Source organism: Panthera pardus, unplaced genomic scaffold (genome assembly GCF_024362965.1).
Source record: "Panthera pardus isolate Hobbes unplaced genomic scaffold, ASM2436296v1 HiC_scaffold_25, whole genome shotgun sequence".
NCBI classification, from domain to species: Eukaryota; Metazoa; Chordata; class Mammalia; order Carnivora; family Felidae; genus Panthera; species Panthera pardus.
In genome coordinates, this window is record NW_026526821.1 from 29,056,525 (window position 1) to 29,073,938 (window position 17,414).

Below are 17,414 nucleotides of genomic sequence, written 5' to 3' on the forward strand. Positions count from 1 at the left end.
GTGCTAACTATTATCTTAGTGCTCAGTAAAGGCGAACTGTTATTAAACTTCTAGCACTTGGAAGTTCCACAGGGCCAGAAGGGGATTGGGTTCAGAGTTGGTGCAAGAACTTCACAGCCCCCTCTCTAGGGCCTCTTCTCTTTCCCTCCCAAAGCAAACAAAAAGAACTTTACTGGACCCACCCACACCTCCTCCCTGTCTGGTTCCAAATGTCCTGACACCCTCCAGCTCCACCCCCAAAATCTTAACTTTCTAGTGTTCCATTTTCCTTGGGGACCCCACAGCCCATCCCAGGACAGTCAAACACACTGGTGGGTTTCCCTGGCTAAATCCTCTGGGGCCTGCAGAATAATAACCCCCCAGGAGGGCCTAGAGCTGTCACCTAACTTATAACACCTTTTTCCTCCTTTTCTCTGTTTTACATACTTAATCTTTTTCTTAACTCCCTAAGACTGGCTGTGTGGGGTATTTTTCTTCATAGTGAAGATGGGGCCCCCGGGAGGCAAGGGAACTTTGCAGTCATGGGAGGGCTAATCCAAAATTTTGGGTTTTAGCTGCTGTTAGGGAGTGAGTTCATGCTGAGTGTTCAGTTTTGTTCAGACTACAAGTAGCCAAGGATCTCTTCAGAGAGGAGAGGGCAGCTGGGCTAGAAAGGTCTTAGGAGACCTTCTCAAGGGAGAGGTCACCAATCTGAGTCCTAGCTAGGTCCTAGACTTTGGGTTATTTTAAAGGTAAAACCCTTTCCTCTTTCTATAAATGAAGAAACTAAGGATTAGAGGTGAACAAATAGAAGTTGATGAGGTTAATCAGCTTGTACAGGAAAGTTAGGTTTCTTTACAGTTTTTCAGAGCTTAAGTGACAGTGAACCCAGATGTGTCTTGATTCAAGGCCTAGATTCTTTGAAATGGGTAATGATGCCCTCACTTCCCCAGAGAAGAAGGTGGAAGTGACCTTTAAGAATGGGTAGGATTTGGGGTGGGGCTGGAGAGGGCATTTTCTTTGAAGCTTTTGCCTGATTTTAATCTCCTACAGCCCATCCCAAGAGAACTCTGTTCCGTTTCAGTTGTTTGACAGTGGGTTGAGGGACACGATCCGGATCACCTGGGGTCCTATTTTTCAAAACAGGTTTTTACTTTTTATGCCCAGCCCTGCCTCCCACCTTAAAAAGCCCACCCTGTCTCCCCAGGGTAAAGACATTTGTTTTGAACGGACTTTCCAGGAGATTTGAGCTTACCTGTGTTCTGCTCCCTTTTCACTTCCGTTCTGAGGCTGTCTTCTCCCCTGGATAGTCTGGATTTCCATAATACAGGACTGCCTTGGGATGTGGGATTTCACACTTTGCCAGTGGTCCCCTTCTACCCTCAGTTCGGCGACGCCAATCTCGAAGTTTCCACCTGGGTGTGGAGTCTTGACTTCCTCTCCTTGCCTACAGATACGGTTCGAATTCTCTCGCGTGTCGGATTTGTCGAAACTCCATGGTAAACGGCCGCAGCCTAGTCTGGTGGTTAATACCATAGGCTTTGGCGTTAGGCTCACTTTCAGTCCTGGCTTGTCTGAACTGACTACATGAGACCTACAACAAGTTGTTTAAAACCTGTGGGGAGCATTCCTCTATCCGTAAGATACGTGTGCCTATGTCCTGAAGCTTGCGGTGCACTCTGGGAATGTCCCTAAGTGCTCAGGTCAGGAGGAACCAGCAGCCTCAGCAAGTTCAGTCCACACTTTGAATTCTCTGTCATCATCCCTTTTGAGATTCACTGTGTTCTTTTTTTTTTTTTTTTAATTTTTTTTTTAACTTTTTTTTTTTTATTTATTTTTGAGACAGAGAGAGACAGAGCATGAATGGGGGAGGGTCACAGAGAGAGGGAGACACAGAATCTGAAACAGGCTCCAGGCTCTGAGCTGTCAGCACAGAGCCCGACGCGGGGCTCGAACTCACAGACCTCGAGATCGTGACCTGAGCCGAAGTCGGAGGCTTAACCGACTGAGCCACCCAGGCGCTCCGAGATTCACTGTGTTCTTGTTCAAGTTTCTGAAAAACTTGTCTGACCATGGAACCCATCCTGTTGTCTGCGTTGTCCACAACACCAGGTGGAGGGAAAAACTGGTATTTTCTACCTCTTTGTGTGAATTAAAACCGGTCTAGAGAAAGGAAATTAATTTTGCTTTAGGGCACACACTTTAATTGTCCCTTTCAGTTGTAGGGAGTCTTCTATAAAGTGTGGGAGCCTCTACTGTGGGTCGGGTAACCCTCTGGGCTCAGAGCAATAAAGGAAATGTAGACAACCTAGCTGTTGAAACTAACATTGATATTTACATGTCAAATGTAAATTTAGCAAGCTGTAAATAGGCATTGTTTTCTGCTATTAGTATTAAAGTAAAGAACAAAAAGGCCCACTTTACTCTAGGTTAAGCTTTCCTTGCCTTCAGCTTCCAAAATTTGCAGTCTTAAACTGCCCTGGGGCGCTGCAGTATGCTGTTATCACTCAGAAATGTCCGAGCTGGAAGGAATCTTACAGATAATCTGGTTCAACCCTGTCATTAAACAAACTCTTCTGCGGTCACCTTTTGCCCAGTCTCCTGCAATTTAGACTAATTTTGAAATAGGCCAAAAAAGTGTTAATCTGATTTTAAAGCCTCAATTGAACCAAATCTACATAATTTTACTTAGTCCCCATAGTAGCATTTCTGGGGATTAGGGGGGTGGGGGAAGGACAGTCTTTGCCCCCAAAGCAACCTAAATTGGGAAAGTTTGAGGACCTGTAGGAGACTTTAAGTGCTAATCAGGGTCACCTGAGGAAAAGGTAAGTTGGTTAACGAGGGCTTTCTACAGAGTGTTGCACAGGATTAACAGGAATGATAATCTAGAGTTAGCCAGGAGTTGGCAGAGAAGGTAGGCTTGAAAGAAGGATGCGTAGGACCGTGTAGATAGGTAAAGAAAGGGGATTTATTTCACAGTTGGGCCAAATAGAGAATAGTTTGGGTTTTTTCCCTCTTCAGTATCTTGCTGTCTCGTGAATACACAGTAGCCATCTCTATAGTCTTAATCATTTGACCTATAAATCCAATGTCGAAAAGAGAAACTTAATGTAGTTCTTGGTTCTGTCCAACTTTTTTTGGTAGCTTCTGTGTCTTATGTCGTTCCCTTCTCTCTGAACATGGACCAAACAAGTCTCTGTGTTAAGTAGAGAACAGAAGTTTCAGAGTCAGTGGACGGAAACAAGCCTAGAAATGAGGATTTGCCCCCCTACAGAGTTAGTGGTAGCATTCAAACCAGCCTCCTAGGCTTTTTTAAACCAGATTAACAATCCTGTAAATTATTTGGCTGATGAGTTGATGTCTTTGTTTAGCTTTTTTAGTACTTTTCACAAAAAACAGGAGTTAAAACATCAACAGCTTGCTTTTATCCCGTTTCCATTGCCAAAGGACCCTGTCCCAAATGCACCTAAAACTAAGTTCAAGGTGGCTGCCGCTTAGAAGACGGCAGACAAGTCTAAGACTTAAGACTCACTGTCAACCTAAACTCAAATTCTGGCACACTCTAAAGCACATGCTGATCCTTCTGACAAACAGCAACAAGTGATGTATATATAAATATATATATTTACACATATAAATTTATATATGTAAATAAATAAATTTATATTTATAAATAAATAAATTTATATTTATAAATAAATTTTATATTTATAAATATAAATTTTATTTATAAATAAATTTTATATTTATAAATATAAATTATATTTATAAATAAATAAATTTATATTTATAAATATATATATTTATATATATAATATATAATCTCCAGGACGAACCCAAGGCTTGTTAAACCAAATAAGTTTGGAAAAGCTGGGGGTCTGGCTTATCCCGTCTTGGTAAGACACAAGTTCTGCTTCACCAACTTTCATGTTTACTATATCAAGAGATCTTTAGGTGGCTTCCCAGGGGCGGGAATCCAGGTCCTTGGGAAGTCTTGGCTGTGCATCTATGCCCAGTGGTGACGGTGAGTCAGGCACTGCATTGGGAGAGGCTTTGCAAAGTTCCCTCCATGGGGCGTGCAGAAGACACAGGCCCAAGTGACCGCAATTCAAAGTCATGAGTGATGGGTAGCCTAGCAAATGGCAGAGGTTCCCTCTGGAGTGGGGAGACACGGGGGAAACAGAGAAGGTAGACTAGATAAGTAAGTTGAGGCCAGAGTTCCTGTGGGATGGGAAACCAGGGTCTTAGCCGCCCCCGCCCCCGCCTGTTGAGTGCCTAGGAAAACCTTAGGCCAGACCCCTAGAAAGCAACTCTGAATTCTCTAGTGTAGAAGTGAGTCCTGCAATTACCCCTGTTTTACCAGTGGGGAGACTGAAGTTTGTGAACTTGCACAGTGTAAAAAAAACAGCCAAGCAAATAACCAAGCACGGGCGTTAGGGCTCGACTCCATTCTCCTGACCAGCTGTGCCGCGCTCTTGGGACAGGTGGCTTAAGTTCTGGGTGCGCTTCTGTTTTTCTTGGTGGTTAAATGGGCATGATCACATTTTACTCCGAAACTAATGGCTACTGTTTGTTTTTAATTATGTACTAATCAGTACTTGGCACTGCTGATTTCTACTGGGCCCCTGTGTCTCAGCTGCCGGGGACCCTGTTACCTCCCTTCTGGTCTGCTCTTGAACGTCCGGAGACAACCACGCAGACTTCCCTCACTACTGACTGCCTTCGGTGTGCACTGGGAATTGTAGATATCGGCCTCGGGAGACGGGAACAGCCCTTGCTTAATCGAGAGTTTTGGCTAACTGAGTTGCACTGGGTAGGCTTTTTATAGTGGAAATTCCTAAGAATTGCTCAACCCCCTATAAAACATCCGTTCACTTTCAACTCCGATTTGGCCTTTGGTAGAGTCCTTAGTGACTCCAGAATTCTGGACCCTTACCTAGTTGTCTTTAATGTACATATTCTGCATGCTTCCTACTGGAACTTTCCTTGCTGTTGTTGTAAGCCTCTCACAGTTCTCATCTGGCTTCATTTCGCCCAATTACTGAGCACCTACTGTGTGTGAGGCGCACCGTGAGGAGGCCAGAGGCTTGGTTTCCTTCCGCCATGAGTGCCCAGTCTAATGGAGGAGATAAACAGAGCACAGCAGAGGTTACCTCAGGATGGCCTGTGAGAGGTGCTCTAGCTGAGTGGCGGCCAGGAAGGTGGACTGTGTTTAGGGGAGGGAAGGAGGAGCTGTGAAAGGGTAAACAGAAGCAATCTTGGCAAGAGGTGAGGCGTGGGGAAGCGGTAAGGCCCTCACGGGTGGAGAGAGGAAGGAGTTGGCCGCCAAGGGTTATTTCCCACTCCCTGCCTGGCTGGTGGAGTCTGCATTCTAACAAGACCCCTCTAATGTTCTAGAACTAAGAGCCGGCCTCAGTATTTTCATGCTCCTTGTCTCCTTTAATCCTCCCCCTTGCAAGTGTGTGTGTTTGTAGCTGGGTCTCCTACGTGGAAAAATCCGGATCTGTGAAGGTCAAGTAACTCGTCCAGTACTACCAGCGAAGGGTCAGCTGTAGATTTACATCCAGATGCTCTTTCCAATCTCCGCATCCTTGACACGCTGCCTTATGACTGTCAGAGGGCCACCAGTGGTGTCCAGACACAGGAACATAATTAACGCCCAGTAGTTGTCTGTTCTGGCATCCGGGTACCATGCAGAATGCTTCCTGTGTCACAGTTAAGCCTTCCAATAGCCTCAGGAGGTAGAGGTCTCCCAGTTGATGGAAATGAAACCAACCCATAGGGTCTTACAACACTCGCCCAGAGGTCACATAGCCATGTAAGTGGAAGAGTGGGGGCGTCGACCCTGGGCCTGGCTGGCTCCACAGCCCTTGTCCTTTTCTGTTAGTCCTGCGGCTTCTTGGGTTCTTGGCCTCTTGGCCTCTGTAGGATGCTGTGTCTTGTCTTGGCAGCCACCATCAGGGGTTGATTGTCCAGAGCACAATGACATTTGACTAATCTTGTGGAGTACTTGGAACACACCCTGTGTGTTGATACTGGACCCAGCCTCCTTATAGTAACCTGACACAGCCCAAGGTCATTGAGACTGGGAGTTCATCTTCCTCGATTTTTTTTTCTTTTCCTAACCCTTTTTCTTAGAAAAAATTATAATTTTCTATTTTTAAAATTTTGTATTAAACTTGGCATCCGACATGGTATGTGACCTCCTCTTTTGACTTATTTAAGTGAATTAGAAGTATAACACGACCCTTGAAAGCATTCAGCCAAGCGGCAATACCATAATCATCCACTAACCCTTCTTGGGCTCTTGTTTCCAGTCCTTCACTTTTTTTTTTTTTTTAACGTTTATTCATTTTTTGAGAGATGGGGGGGTGGGCGGGGGTGACACAGAATCCGAAGCAGGCTCCAGGCTCTGAGCTGTCAGCACAGAGCCCAAAGTGGGGCTCGAACCCACGGATTGCGAGATCACGACCTGAACCGAAGTGGGACGCGCGCAACCGGCTGGGCCACCCCTGGCGCCCCATCCGGTCCTTCACTTTTACTTTGTTGTATCAAATACCAGTTCTGGTGCTTTGGGCGCTTGCTGTGCCCTTCTTGTTGCTGTCGGCCGTAGGATTTTTTTTTTTTTTTTTTTTTGTCTTTTTGGTATTCTTAGAATAAATTCCTAGAGTGAGATTTTTTTATGTCGCATGGATGGAGCATCTTGAAGACTTGTCAAAATCCTAATTAGTGCTCCGCTGAAAATTGCGTGGTTGGTCTATCAACACTGGGGACTTGGTGAACGTTAAACTCCTTGGGGGCATACGTTCCTGAACTTAACAGGGACCTTGCGTCACAGGGGGTGTAGAACGTCTAGGGGTTCCATTCAGCTCGGGCCCCGGAGCCTGCTTCGGATTCTGTGTCTGTCTGTCTCTCCCTCTCTCTCTCTCTTTCTCTCTCTGCCCCTCCCCCACGCGTACTCTGTCTTTCTCTCTCCCTCAAAACTAAACTTAAAAAGGAATCCAGGCTGTAGAGACTGGGCCCTGCCTCTTACTAGCTGTGAGACCACAGGCAAGTAATGTAATCGTGAGCCTTAGTGTCCTCACCCGGAAATGGGGATACAGTTATGGTCTAAGTAGATAGGGGTTCGGAGTAAGAAGAGGGTTGGCCAGAGCTCTCTCTCAGTTCTTCCTTTCCATCACGGAGGATGGGTGATGTTCCTAAGTTCTGTTGATTCTAAACCTCCCGAGACCTCCCCCTCTCCCCCTCTCCCCCTCTGTGCCCTTCTCTCCCCTCCCCTGCCATCTTGGCGGTCAGAACCCAGCTTCAACAGTCGCGTGTGGTAGGGTTGTCAGCAGCCTGTACGTCTTAACGTAAACGGTATGTCTCCAAATCAGTGACTTAAGATTCAGGAAGCAGTATATCCTTCTAAAATATGCCAACAACTTTTATGGCCCGTTTCTTTTTTTTTTTTTTTTTTTTTTTTTTAATGTTTTTATTTATTTTTGAGACAGAGCATGAGCAGGGGAGGGGCAGAGAGAAAGGGAGACACAGAATCCGAAGCAGGCTCTGGGCTCCGAGCTGTCAGCACAGAGCCCGACGCGGGACTCGAACTCACAGACTGCGAGATCATGACCTGAGCCAAAGTCAGTCGCCCGACCGACTGAGCCACCCAGACGCCCCCCCTTTACTGCCTGTTTCTTAGAGCCAAAGTTCAAATCCTTCAGTCGGCCAGACACCGGTTCTTCTGACCCAACTCAGGCATCCTTCCCAGCCTCATTGCTGCCCACCTCCTCCTCCGTTTTCTGCGTTGACCCCCAGATTACTTGGGTCCCTCGCTGCAAGCTCACACCCGCCCTGTGCGGTGTGTTCATTCTGCATCCTTGGAGACCCAGCTCAGGGGTCGCTCTTGAGTGATTGCAGCCTGCCTTTCTTCTCTCCTAACCACCCTTCCCGCTTCCTCGGGCACAACTGTGGCCTATTCCTTGCTCTCTTAGCTGCGGTTGGTCATTCTGCATCGAAAGACCAGAATCCCTTGCGAGGGCAGAGACCACTGGTTATCTCAGGGCCGGTGTCTGACCAGCAGTGTGTGCCCAGGAAATGTTTAAATGGAATGGACTAGAGCAAGGAGATCCAACTTCTGGAGGCAGCTTTGGGTAGAGGCTTCTAAATCCCTGGGGATTTTGTGTCCCTTTCTGGAAGGTTGCTGCTGTCCCAAAGCTCCCGCTGACTTATCCTTATGCTGAGCCTACTGGCCTCAAGTCTCTGAACAAAGCAGGCCCCATTTTTGTTGGGAGAGGCCAACAGTACCTATTCCCCTGAGTAATGAGATAGTAGACACCTGCTTGACTTTTTTTTCCCCTCCCATTTTCTCACCCGTGAGCTGTGGCTTAGCATACGTTTTGACGTAGAGTTTATGTTGTGGTCTCCTGGCTGTTGGCCTTGAGGGGAAGGTAATCAAACTATCCTGAAAGTGGGCCTGTCTCGCTTTAATCAAGCTGCATTTCTTGGGACCCAGGCGACAGCCTTGGGTGGTGGAAGGAGTTGGCAATGGAGGTTCACATCTTACCCAACCAGTCATTTCGGGGATCTTGGGCAAGTTACTTAACCTTCCTCTTAGTTTCCCCACCTTATAAAACAGTGTCGGAGAGATGAGACCGCTCCCACGTTGACGTTTAAATGGTGCCTGGGACCCAGAGGCCAGTGGCCTCTCCCAAATCCTGAACAGTTCCAGGTACCAGTCTTTTCTCCCGCCTTGGGGAAGCTAAATTTTTAACTCCTCACCTTACAGAACTGTCAGGCTGCACCAAAGGAATTATAAAATTTACTTTCGTTTCTATCCATTCAAAGAGCTGTAAGCTTCACGTGGGGTTTCTGCTAGACGGCGCATGTGTATTCCACTTATACATCTTGAAATTGGGGATAAGCATGGGGTGCCTTGGTGACCGCTGGGCCCGCCGGGAGATGGACGGGCGCCGAAGCTCCCTTGGATCACCTGACCTTCATGAGCCCCCTGCTGACTGGTGGACCCCAGCAATGTGTCTCCGGGAATCCGTGCTTGGTAATCCCTGGAGGTTTGAGCCTTTTTCCTTCCCGGTGTGCAGTCACCTTGGTAAATTACAAGGCTAGGGCTGGTAAATTACAAGGCTAGGGCGGTGGCCGGTGGGAAGAAGGAAGTTACTGGGGGATCAGGCAGGCATCCAGTCGGTTGGCATTCAGGCAGGACCCAAAGGTACGCATTCAGATGCACCTGCAGAGACCTGGGAAGAGGGGAGGTCTTATAGGGAGAGAGCACCTCAAAACCGTCTGGTCTGGCTAGAACATGGGTTTGGCTCGTAAGAACCTGAGCAACACGACAGAATCTTCCACTTTTCATTTTCTGATTCTAGGGTCCTAACATGTGGGAGCTTCACTCTGGCCTACAGCACCGGGGTTGTTGGAATCGGTGGCTTCCTCGGACTTGGCTGAGGCCCAGGAGGGATGTTACTGATGGTTAGGATGTCCTTTCCCCAAAGTATCTTAGGCTCTGCGAAGTGTATTTTTTGCCTGAGACTTAACTCCCAGGAATATGTGGTGTAGGTGTCCCTCTCGTTTGGCAGACGAGGCAGAGGCTCAGAGGGGTTCGGCCATCTCTCCCAACCTTTGCCCACGGTTCTAGCCATCTTTCCATGGTATCTCTGGCCCTCCTTATTTTCCATTGAACTAATGAACCACCTAGTTAACCAGTGGGCAGAGCTGGTGTCTAAACCAGACTCCTCATCTTCTAAGTCTCCCCTCCTAACCCTTCCCATTTCTTTGCCCGGCCTTGCATCTCCACAAAAATGCATCAAGTGCCCTGTGCCCTCCCTCCTCCCTCTTGCTGTGAGGTAGGTAGGGGCTCAGGTAGGCAGTCTTCCCGGAGGAAAGGACTGGAATTCTCACATGCCTGTCTTATGTTTATGAGTAGGTACCTGGGGATTCCTGCGTGAAAACACATGCTGTGGTTTTCTTACGAAAGGAGCCCACGGCCCCGTGCCTGTGCAGGGAAAGGGCTTCTTGCGTCTGGGACAAGTAGCCGCCTTCCCCAGTTTTCCATTCTGTCATGCTCGCTGATGCCGTCTGTGTCTGATTCTGAGACTGCTTCGTCCTGACCTCTCATCCAGCAGCCCCCCTGTAGCACCTTCTGGGCTTGGATCATTCCCCCAGTGCTAGCTCTTCAGTCCTGGGGCCCATCTACCCCCCTCCCCTACCCCCCATTCCCTGCTTAGGGCACTTACGTACCCTTCTCCCCCCCACCGGGTTCTTCCAACCTGGACCTACAGTGTAGTCTGTTTTGCCGACTTGTTTTCTTTTGCCTTTAGTTTCCGTGGTTACCAACTTTGTATATAAAGTAATCACCATTCCCCACCCTCTATTTCCCCACTTTCAGTGAAAAAGTTTCACTGTTTTCTGATGGTCGCCCTTGCCGAGGGAATTTGATGGCTTTTTAATCGCTTCCTTTCTGGCTGTACCACCAGTAAACCTTTCTTGCCCTCCTTTTTATGAGTCTTTACTCTGGAGCCTGGATTGATTTGGGCTTCAGATCACTGCATCATCTTGCAGTGTTTTCAGATAAAGAACCTCAGCCCACCAGAGCCAGTGACCTAGAAAGAGGATGAGGAGGTGGGAACAAGCTAATTAAAAAAAATAATAACAACAACAACACCCATCTGCCCTAAACTGGTTCTACCTGTATTGCTTTGATTGTGAGTAATCTAAACAAATTATATAATTACAGGGGAAGTGTGGTCTGACAGATCGTGGTCAAAAACCTAGAGCTTTTGCCTTGTTCATCTATCGGTCTTGCCTCACCCTAGAGCTCCCAGAGTGGCAGCTTCTGGAGGACTCTGCCTTGGTGGAGGCTGCATGAAGAGGTGTGACTCTTGCTTTCCGGGGGAATGGGGACACTGGTAGGGATCTGAGGACTATCTTCGGGCATTGGCTCAATCATGAATGACCCATATGCCCACCCCCGGTGGGCCCAGCCTTTTCATCAGCAACATAAGCCGTCTGCCTCTTTAGACTCTGGGGGCAGTTCCAGTCCTCAAGTAACTTCCACCAAAGGACTCCCATGTGCCATTTATTGCTTTATAAAGAACATTGGGATTTGTTGGTAGATGCCAATCACCAACTTTCCTGGAGTTTCTTTGGGTCCAAAGGAAAGACTTCTGGAAAGGCAGAGCCGGAGTTTCCGGCCGACACAGTTTGATTCTAACCCCTACGTCTACTTTGGACCCCACTGTTCCTCCAGACTTCCTGTTTACGCCTCTGGTCCGTTTGTTCCTGTGTTCCATTATCCATCCCGTCTCGCAGCCTAGAATTCTCTTGCTTATCCCCACTGATCTGCCTGTCCTTTAGGTGTAACTCCAGTCTTCCGCCTCCCTCCTGACTCCCAGATCTGGCAACTCCCACCCACCCTTCCCTGTTCGTAAAAGCTGACCTCGATGCAGATGCTTAAGATGCTTGCCGTTCTAGATACCTGTTATCTCCCTGAAGCTAAACTTTATGGAGACAGGGGCCTGTTCTATAACTAGCTTGTGCTGGGCAGATGTGGGTGAGCAGGAAACTCTGGTTGGAGTATGCCTCTGAAATGAAATCGTGGTGCCATTCTAAGTGCATTGACAAGAGACTCACCGGTTATAGGAGAGCGGGGTGGGGGGAAAGGTCCTTCGCTTGGAGTGGATGAGCAGACCGTTGATGGCCTCCGTGCACACTTGCCCTTGTCTGGCCCGCAGCCCCGCAAGCTGTGGGGGCGTGCCGCTGTCTGGAGGCACGGTAATGAGATACCGTGGCTTCCTAATCACGCATTTGAGTCCCTGGACTCTTAAGTCTCTGTGAGCCTCAGGTGCTTCATCTTGTAAGATGGGGCTATTTCCTCCCACCTCCTGGGCGGTGGTAAATACCGAATTGAATGGCAGGTGCCGGTATAGGTATTCTGCGAGTGATTACATGTGGCCGTTTACAGGTGAAGCAGCGGAAGCAAACTTGGACAAGTGGACCGAGGGCAGTTGCCTCCTGGTTATTCATCCAACCAGCCAGCAGTAAGCCCCTTGGTACCCAGGCGCCGGGTGATTCCAGAGCCAGGTGTCTAACACCCGCCCCTGCAGCCCGTGCCGCTCCTACCTTGTTGACCCTGATTTCCTCCTGCGTGCTTAGAGATGGGCCTGCTTGTGCGGTGTTGGCTCAGTGCCAGTTTGGCGGGTCCTCTTGGACCGGAGCGTTGTCACCAGTGTCACTCTTCCCTTACCGAGCCGCGTGCCTGTCGCCTTACCGGTGACGCGAATGTGTCTATGGCACTCAAGTTCTTTCCGGTCTTCTTTGATTTAGGAGAAAGGATCCTGGGTTACGCTGAGGAGCCCTGCTATCTCTGGTTTGTCATGGAGTTCTGTGAAGGTGGAGACCTGAATCAGTACGTCCTGTCCCGGAGGCCGGACCCAGCTACCAACAAAAGCTTCATGCTACAGCTCACGAGCGCCATTGCCTTCCTGCACAAAAACCACATCGTGCACAGGGACCTAAAGCCAGACAACATCCTCATCACGGAGCGGTCTGGCACCCCCATCCTCAAGGTGGCAGACTTTGGACTAAGCAAGGTCTGTGCTGGGTTAGCCCCCCGAGGAAAAGAGGGCCATCAAGACAACAAAAATGTGAATGTGAATAAATACTGGCTGTCCTCAGCCTGCGGCTCAGACTTCTACATGGCCCCCGAAGTCTGGGAGGGACACTACACAGCCAAGGCCGACATCTTTGCCCTGGGCATTATCATCTGGGCAATGATAGAAAGAATCACTTTTATTGACTCTGAGACCAAGAAGGAGCTCCTGGGGACCTATATCAAACAGGGGACCGAAATCGTCCCTGTTGGCGAGGCGCTGCTAGAAAACCCAAAGATGGAGTTGCACATCCCCCAGAAACGCAGGACTTCCATGTCTGAGGGGATCAAGCAGCTCTTGAAAGATATGTTAGCTGCTAACCCACAGGACCGGCCTGATGCCTTTGAACTTGAAACCAGAATGGACCAGGTCACATGTGCTGCTTAAAATTCAGGGCAAAGCATCTTGAGTGTTTTTAAACTAGGTGAGTGTACTCTTTTTGCTCTGCATGCACACTTCCTGGACTGGATCCTTCATCCTGGGCCCTTGAGGGAGCCCTGTGGCGTTGGGGGGGGGGGGGGGGGGGGGGGCAGATTGTAGGGTTAAAAACCACAAAGTGCTTGTGATCAGAGACACCCCCCCCCACTGCCCCCACCCCCCCACAGGTCACGAGGAGGAGATCTGTGGGGTGGAGGAAGAAAGAGGCTGAAAGTCTAGCGAGGTTTTCCGAGTGGACATTGCATTTGAGCGGAGTCTCAAGGTTTTTAGAAATCCCTTTTCCTCATCCATTGATCAATAAATGTGCAAAAGAGGTACGGACAGTTTTTTTCAGAGAATACACGCTACCCCTGATGGTATCCCTCCTGGTCACACGTGCAATTCTGCACGGTTTAGAGCGTGCTATATTTAGGCACCGCTTTGTTTCCTGCCCTTTCGGCACTAATCTGAGCATTTCCCCATGTGATCCTTTGAAAGTACAGTTTTCCAACATTGGCATTCCGTTACATGTGCCATAACGTAACCTTTCCCCTGCTTTAGGCATCTGATGGGTTTTCTCCATTTTAGATAACTGTAAATGACGTGCGAGTGAATAGTCTTATGTGGAAGTCTTTGCTTATTTAAGGAGATTGATTTGGGCTTTCGTTTGAGTGCTGTGCTGGGCCCTGGGGTAGCAGTGGTCAGCAAATTCAGAAAATGGCCCCATCCCCATGAATTCTGCAGCTTAGCTGGGGAGAGAAACATTGATCGGTACTTACCATAGTTGCTTTACCACAAAGGAGAACTGATAGGAAGGGAAATGAGCCTTTTAGGGGAGTTGGGGAATTGGGGGTCAGGGGAGCATTGCAGGGAAAAGGACTAGCCTCTGCAGAGGACCTGAAGACAGGCAGCCTAGCGCCTTTGAGTACCTCCCCTGGTTTGGGGTCGCGGAGACAGCAGACCGGTGGTAACCAGAGAGACTGTGACCTGCCAGGAGAGCAGACGGAGCTGAGGTGGCAAATCCCAGGGTACCAGCCGTGGCAGTGGGAGTTCACCTGGACCAGAGGCTGAGGTGTGAGCGAGGGAAATGAAATCAGAAATCAGGTGGCACCAGGGACCCTGGAATTTGACCTTGACTTAGTAGGCATCTGGGAGCCACCCGCGGAGCAGAGCAGTGCAGCAATTAAGAACTTCCGGCACGTGCGAGTTGAGTTGAACTGGAGCCTGGGAGACCAGACGGACCAATTAGTTTATTCCCACCATGAGGGATGTCGGTGAACCTGAAATTGAGTAGCCGTGAGGATGGAACGGTGCCTGGGTCTTCAGGGCAGGCGGTTGGCAGGACAGCTGGCCGGATGTGGAAGCACAAGGGGCTCCTTTGGTCAGATGTGAATTAAGCTCACATCGTCCAGCCTACTTTTGTGGGAAGGGAAAAGAACGTCGACCGCCAGATACGCCAGGGGGACACAGTAGCATTTTGGTTCACCTTTGCGACTCCGCAGGGGGTTGAGTCATTTCTCCACCGTCCTAATTTAAGTTGCAGGTGTGTTTCTCCCTCCCTCCTACCTTCTTTTTCTTACGAGGGCAGGTTGGAAACGAGCTCCTCTTAAATTCGCTGAATCCTTGAGATGAGGCGATGAGGGGTGGTGCTAATCCCAGGGGTCACATTGGGCACAGAGCCGTCGGTCACCCGGCTTGGTTCTTAGTCCCTTCCTTCCCCTTCATCACCCTCAGAGTGCTAGTTGGTGGCGGTGAGTGCCGAGTTGAGCCTGGTCACATCTGTAGTGTTCTCCGTGAACTTCTGGATTGAGTCACCAGGTTAATCCTTTCCAAAACCCCTGAGCACTTTCCAGATGCCAGGCCAGTTCGTCCCCACTGCCCACCGAGAAAGAGTGCTCCCTAAAGCTCAGTAGGAGACAGTGCCGGGTCAGAGCCCAGAAAGGGTTGGCTAGACCAGGTTTCGTCGTATTTCACGCCGTCACATCTCCTCCCTTCCGCTTATAAAAGACCTCTTAGAATTCAAGTTTGCCCTGGAGTAAGATGACGGTTGTCATTGGAAGAGAGACCTGAATGTGGGTTAGAATCGTGGGGTTGTCGCAACTGATTGAGATCGGGGCTCCATTTGCACAGCCACGGTTGGGATTTGTGCTATTTTGCAGGGCACAGTTTTAGCTCCTATAGGGGTGATTCCTTCAGGTAGGAGAAATAGATGACCTTGACATAAGATAAGATGGGGCGTGTAGCCCTGCAAAGTGCCCCAGGCTCTGACTGCTAGTGAGGACAATAGTTGTGAGCTGTATCTGGCCAGTTCAGGGATCAGAGGCTTGAGTTGGGATGAACTATTGTGCAGCCTCCCCCTGCTCCCCACTTAAGTTTTATAGACGGAGAAGCTAATTCCACATATTCAACATACTGTTGGGAAACTATTTGCCCAGGACTCTTTGGCACAAAAGATACATCAGTAGATAAACTAGACATATATTCTCGGCAGTCGTGGAGCTTATATTCTGTTGGGGAGATGGACTTATAAGTAATATGTTCGAAAATACTCAGTACTCTGGGGGCCTTAGAGCAGGACAAGGGACATCAGACTACTGAGAGGTGGAGGGTAGAGGTGTACTTTTCAGTGGAAGAGATCGGGGTGGGTCTCTCGAGACAGTGACATTTGAGTAAAGGTTAGGAGTGGAGGGGGAGTGAGTCATGAGGATTTCGGGGGGGGGGGGGGGGAGGAAGCATCCCAGACAGGGAGCAGTCAGTATAAAGGCTCAGAAGCTGGACAGAACAGGGAAGGGAATGTACGAAAAGAAGCAAGAAAGGTGACTGGGAGTCAACTAGGGTAGGCCTTGGAGGCCGTTGTAAGGATTTGGGGTTTTGTGCCTGGGTAAGATGGGAAGTCCTGGGTATGTCCTTCTTGGAACCATGGAGCCAGGGAGGGGAGATTGGATTGGGGATGAGTTTTGGAGTCAGCCAACAATTTCCTGCTGGAGCAAATGGTACAAGAGAAAGGGATCCAGGATGACTTAGAGGTTTCTGGCCTTGGAAGCCTTTGGAAGGATGGAGTTGCCACCAAATGAGATGGGAGGGGCATCGAGAGGAAGAGGTTTGGCTGGAGAAAGTTAGGCTTTGCTGTCGTGTGAAAGTTTGGAATGCCTAAGTGGAATCCAGGCACAGAGGTGGGACAGGTAGCTAGAGGAGTCTGGGGTTCAGGGGTGAGATCTGGTCTAGAGATAACAAATTTAGAGATTGCCAAGGCACCGCAGCGGGCATAGTGATTTCCAAGAGGGACCGAGCTCTGGGCCATCCCACAGTGAGGTTGGGGAGAAGGAAAGGAGCCAGAGAGAGAGGAGACCTGGGTCTGGTGTCCTGGAAGCCGGATGAAGATGAGCCATCAGGAGGGGGAAGTAATCAGCTGTGGTCCTTGTGGCGGTGGGTTGAGGGAGAGGCGGGTTGAGGGAGAGGCGGACCGAGGATTGACCTTGGGCTTCAGCGATCAGGAAGAAAGACATTAGCGCTCACCAGCAATTTTGGTGGCACATAATGGGGAGAACCCCTGATGAGGGTGGGTTTGAGAGGAAATGAAAGGAGAGGAGTTGGAGACAGTGAAAGAAGAGACCATTGATTCTCCAAGTTTTTGGTTTAAAGGCTCGGTTACACTCATGAAATTGAGGACTCCAAAGAGGTCCTGGTTTGGGTTCTATCTGTGGATACTGGCAGAATTAACAATTAAAAGTGAGAAGCGTTTTAAATGTTCTTTTCAAATGAATAAAAATCAGCTACACTTTAATGTAAGCATCATAGTTTATGAAAAATATTTTCAAAAAAAAATTTACTAGAGTGGCCGTGCTTTCTATCTATTCTTGCAAGTCTTTTTACCATCTGCCTTAACAGTCAGCTGGGTTCTCCTGTCTGCTTCTGATGTTTAACCTGGTGCCACGTCCCTCCTCACATAACCTCCAGAAAACTCCACGGTACATGCAAGAGAGGAGGAAAGTAAAAAGGCAAACGTGTCTCGGTGTTACTATGAAAAGAAAAGGTTTGGCTTCATGGAGTCCCGCGCTCCAGACCACACTTTGGAGAACCGGGGGTGTAGATGTCTCTCCCTGAGGAATTTTGTGTGGAGGGCAGCTGGAGACCTAGAAAGAAGGAATTATTCAAGGTCCCAAATGAAGACAGGGAACTCGTGTGTCCTTAGTCCTTGCCAGCTTTCCCATTAGACCTGTTGTCGTGGCTCAAACTCCCACCACGTGTAGGCAACACTCTTGTCCCCGGTACCGGCATGATGGAGAACCGCCTCCGTAATCTGGGGTTGTAGATTTCAGAGTAATGTCCAAGTCAGGGTCCCTCTGGCTTTAGCTCTCTGCAGCACTG

The 17,414-nt window shown here is 49.0% G+C and overlaps 1 protein-coding gene across 3 annotated transcripts in view; it reads left to right on the plus strand.

The window, feature by feature from the left end:
• Positions 1-17,414, plus strand: part of STK35 (serine/threonine kinase 35) — a 43,843-nt gene that overhangs the window by 1,849 nt on the left and 24,580 nt on the right. For 2 of the 3 annotated variants that reach the window (XM_019462740.2, XM_019462742.2), the window contains exon 3: positions 12,304-13,053. In XM_019462740.2, the coding sequence (XP_019318285.1) occupies positions 12,304-13,016 (713 nt within the window). In that variant the 3' untranslated portion in view covers positions 13,017-13,053. Of the gene's footprint in view, positions 1-12,303; positions 13,054-13,234; positions 13,382-17,414 lie in introns of those variants that run through there. The other variant, XM_019462741.2, reaches the window with a different exon arrangement.